Consider the following 4,530-nt stretch of genomic DNA (forward strand, 5'->3'; position numbering starts at 1 on the left):
ATAATAATAATAATAATAATAATAGCGTATTAGAATAATCATAACAGTTTTTTAAGACATAGTGACGTAAATAAGTATATTTGTAGTTATTTGCATTTAAAAAATAATGCAAGTCTCACACAGGCATTTCATCGAGCAGTTGGTTTGCACATATCAAGTAGTGCGTGGAAATGGCAAACTTGTTTCAATTGAACCCCATAATCACAAGCTTATATAAACTCAAGAATGTAAACTGATTCACAATTCAAAATTGATACGAAATTACTACCTGCAATCGATTATGTTATGGTGAACCGAAGCTCGGGCTAGGCTAGAATGTAAACCTGGCCCGGGCTCGGCTCGTTATTGGGCCAACCCTGCCCAGGTTCAGCTCGTTTAAAAACCGACCTCGGCTCGGCTACATACAAGCTCGTGAGCGAATTTCGAGCAGGCCGTTAACTTTTTGAGCAGGGGTCTTGGTCGGGTATAACCCTGTTTTGGTAATGGGCAGTGAGCTCGATATTCGGATATATGATTACTTAAAATATTTTCACGGGATTTAAATAAGTAAGGTATAACATAATACCCGCTCGATTACCATACCCGTTTACCCATGTCATGGTTAAGCACATTAATATATCATACAATCCTAAAAGTAAAAAACATGGTATGTTAAAGTTTTTTGAAACATGAAAATATTGAAGTTATAGAATTACGGTTTGAGCGTTTTTATTTAATTTTTAACCATATATACCATAACTATGCAATACCCACATATGAACCTGATGAATGACAACAAATTTCTTGCACCTGGTATGAAACATGATTTTATAATTAGATATAAGAGTAAGATTATCAAACCGGTCCCATGCTAACCTATTGGCACCCCAATCATTATTTTATCAATACAAAAAAAGCCCCTCATCTTCCATATTATTATTTTTTGTGTCCTCATAGTTTGAAGTCAACCAATCACTCATTGCATTTTAAAAAGAAATTAATAAATTTGAAAGCTACGGTTTCAGGTTTTGGTTCTTCACTTCGTCTTTAGTACATACTTGAATCACTTTCGAATTAAAATTGAAAGCTACAAAGCTTGCTTTTTTGGGCTTTCTTTCATCAAATAACGACGGGTCCTTTTTTTCATACACCATTTCCGGTAAGCATACACCATCCTTTTTCTGTAAAATTGTAGTTTCCACAAAAGTAAATGACAACGACAGTTTACTGTGTAAGTTTCTTTTGCCTTTTTCCCTAGAGCCCTAGGAGGTGTATGTATGAAACCAGGACCCAAGAAGATCATTCTTGCATACTTGCAGTGGTTTTGGGCTGAACACTCAAGACTCCCCAATATAGTATCATACTATCATAGCAGTGAACAAAACCGGTTTTTGGGCCAAACCGAACCAGTTCAATAGCCAGATCAAATCGAGCTAAACAAAGTCAATATCAGTTGACCCAGACCAGATTGATTTGGAAACCAGTTCTCAAGAAGAAAACCATACCGGACCGGATCAGATCGGTTTCAAACCATATTCAAAACTAGTTTTATCCACAAATGGGTTTCAAAGCATATATATACCCAAACCGGTTCCAACCAGTAAACTGAATTGAATTGGAACCAGTTTCACCCAAACCAATTTCAGTGTGCACCTCTACTCAATACGAGAAACTCGATAATCATCATCCAACAAACAAAAAACCGAAAATCTATTACCACACACCAATGCTATAGTTCTAAATTCATAAACAATCATTTCCAAAACAAAAACTTAACAAAACGATATCAGCCTACATAATAGCAAGGTGAAGCAAGCATGTTACATCCAGAATATACATCCAAACAGACCAGAATGAGCATATAATTTCTTAATAACTAGGAATGGCTGCGAAACGATAGCCTTGTGCACCCCTCCATTAATAATACGCAATTCGAGTCTCATAGAAGCCTAAAACAGATTAAATATCATCAGAACTTTAAAAAGAATTGTTCAAAGTTTTATGTTCAGGATAGCATTTTGAAAAGTGATTGCTTGACACAAAATACATTCGGCTATAACAAAACCATTTCAGAGATCGTGTTTGGATACAGTTATCAGTTGTTTGGTGTTTGACAATCTCTGATTTTTAATGGTTTACATGAAAAAATGATGGAATGACCACTAAATTATCGCATAATCAAAATCACTTTCACACTCATTATCTGTGACTTGATAACACAACGAGATTCCAAACACCCCCAAACTCATCAAACATGTGAAGTGATACCTGGGAGAAAGGTGAGAACCCCAAGCCCGAACAGCCCATATGCTTGTGATTTGTCTCCGCCCATGTGACCCGTGAAGATGAAGAATGATAGAAAAAGAAGTCCACATCCAAGAATAAGGAGAAAAAGTGCAAGCACAATAGATTTCCATGGAATTTCATCCATGCTGCCTGGTGAGTAATCAAACCGTGGGTCATACTTTCCTTCATTGCCTATATAGTCATTGTCCTCGTCAGGAAGACGAGTATAGTTAATGTTCCTCCTTGATGCCATGTCAATAACCTTAACTTTTTAGATAAAGAAAAGACGTCCCGAAAAACCAAAAGCACCCTTTGAACCAAAAAACATAGGATGGTTAGGCTTACATATAGTGATAACTGATAAGAAGCCAAATTACCAAACCATTAAAGCATGCATTATATTTTCTATGTCTATAGATGAAAAGAATAATAAACCACTAATGTATCAAGTTGTATAATCAAAGGAACATATGGATTACACTATTAGCTTAAGGTAAAGCATTATTTAGTCCTTCTTAGCTACTACAAAAGGGTGCTAGCAGGTGAACCCTCATTGGCTCATTTACACAATGCGTGAAATAAAAATTCTATTCAAAATTGGTTCATGGCACTTGCTTCAGGATAAAACTTTTACTACTTTAATATTCGTTTTTGATAAACCTTTTGAATACAGAAAACAAGTTTCTACAAGAAAAAGGTTTATCAATTGGTGTGATATGACTAATTTACTATATAATTAATATCAGTGATATGGCGGTGATTTATCGGTTATCGGTCCCCAAGCAAAATATCGGTTCAAATATCGGTCAAAATATCGTTACCGATATTATCGACAATATTGACCAATATTTAACCGATATTTGACCGCTATTTTGGATGCCTTGGTTGATGTGGACTCGGAGGAAGATTTCATGGCTTACAATTAGATCATGTTTCAAATATTGACACTTTTGAGTTTTGGCCTTTGATATTATTACTATTACTATTAATATTATATATGTTTTTTGTTTTTATACATGTATATATATCAATTATTATATATTATCTTAAAATTACCGATATCCCACCGCGATAACCGATATCTCAAATCTCGGTCCTTGCTGATTTTTTACCGCATTCCGCATAGCTAATTTATAAGCATTTAAAAAGGTCTGAGGTAATGGATGCTCTGTAGATAACGAATTTGTAACAGAAATACATACATACTAAAAAGCTTATTATACTCTAAAACCTAACCTAACCTAACAATGGAATTGAACAGATAAGTATAACTTCATTTGCGATAAACAAAATGGAACCTCCAACAGATTCAACATACAAGTTCGCTGTTAATTTTGAGATTGATTATACAACTAAGGGCCGATTGAAAAACAAAAGGCGAACTGAAATAATCTAAAAACCTGACCGATAATCTGAGACGGATCCACTCAGAACTTAAGTCATTAATAATGAATCACAGTGCATAAAGGCAGTAATTAGGTTATATAGATGATAGAGGACAAACATACATACCCGATGATTAGGGTTCCGTAACTTTGGTATGAATAACTGAGTGAGAGAGAGAGAGAGAGAGAGAGAGAGAGAGAGATTGGTCAACGATGGAGTTAATCCGCAAATATACACTTTTGTAAATCGTTAACTTATTGAAAAATCACTAAGGGATCTAAAAAGAAATCCAACACTCCCTGTGGCAAATAAATTTCTTCATGTTTTATTTTTTCTATAGTTTTATTATTAAATGCGGGAGCCACTATGAGAGCCGCATAAAGGAGGTAATAGTACTACACGGTGGGACCCGTGCAAAATGGTCTTCACGACCTCCACTCCGATGGTTGCGGAAGGGAAAACTGGATATTCCAGTGACACATGGCCTAATAGACGTTCCTTTCCTTCGACTTAGATGAAAAACTCCATCAAACAGAAAAATGATTTTGTTATGGCTCTCTCAACCGCCTCCTTATTATTCATCACTTACAATACTGAATCTCACGTCATATTGTGGTTACATGAAGCCCTCCTTCCTGTAACGAGGCTAACGACGTTATTAGTTTTGCATGCCTAGCTTATTCGTCCAGATTCAAGATTCAATATTCACTCAACCCTCTGGAATACATGTCTAAACCCTGGTTTAGACTCGTGTTTCTTCAATTCTAGTGGCACCTAGCCTAATATCGTTCCAATCCTTCGGCCATAAAAAGGAAACAGTAAAGGCATCTTGCTCTCTCAACTCTCACTCCTTATTACCTATAACATATGATATTGATT

General features: G+C 35.7%; 1 protein-coding gene across 1 annotated transcript; it reads right to left on the bottom strand.

Annotated features, from left to right (window-relative positions):
- Positions 1-1,511: 1,511 nt before the first annotated feature.
- On the bottom strand, positions 1,512-2,614 carry LOC143587940 (uncharacterized). Its single transcript, XM_077069083.1, has 2 exons — positions 2,248-2,614; positions 1,512-1,928 (listed from the first exon to the last, which is right to left on the bottom strand). The coding sequence occupies exons 1-2, from the start codon at positions 2,516-2,518 to the stop codon at positions 1,897-1,899; spliced, it is 303 nt and encodes a 100-aa protein (XP_076925198.1). The 5' UTR covers positions 2,519-2,614; the 3' UTR covers positions 1,512-1,896.
- Between the last annotated feature and the right edge of the window lie 1,916 nt (positions 2,615-4,530).

The sequence above is a fragment of the Bidens hawaiensis genome, unplaced genomic scaffold, assembly GCF_021521415.1.
Source record: "Bidens hawaiensis isolate Kalapana, Puna unplaced genomic scaffold, B.hawaiensis_p1.1 tig00035931_1, whole genome shotgun sequence".
Taxonomy (NCBI): domain Eukaryota; kingdom Viridiplantae; phylum Streptophyta; class Magnoliopsida; order Asterales; family Asteraceae; genus Bidens; species Bidens hawaiensis.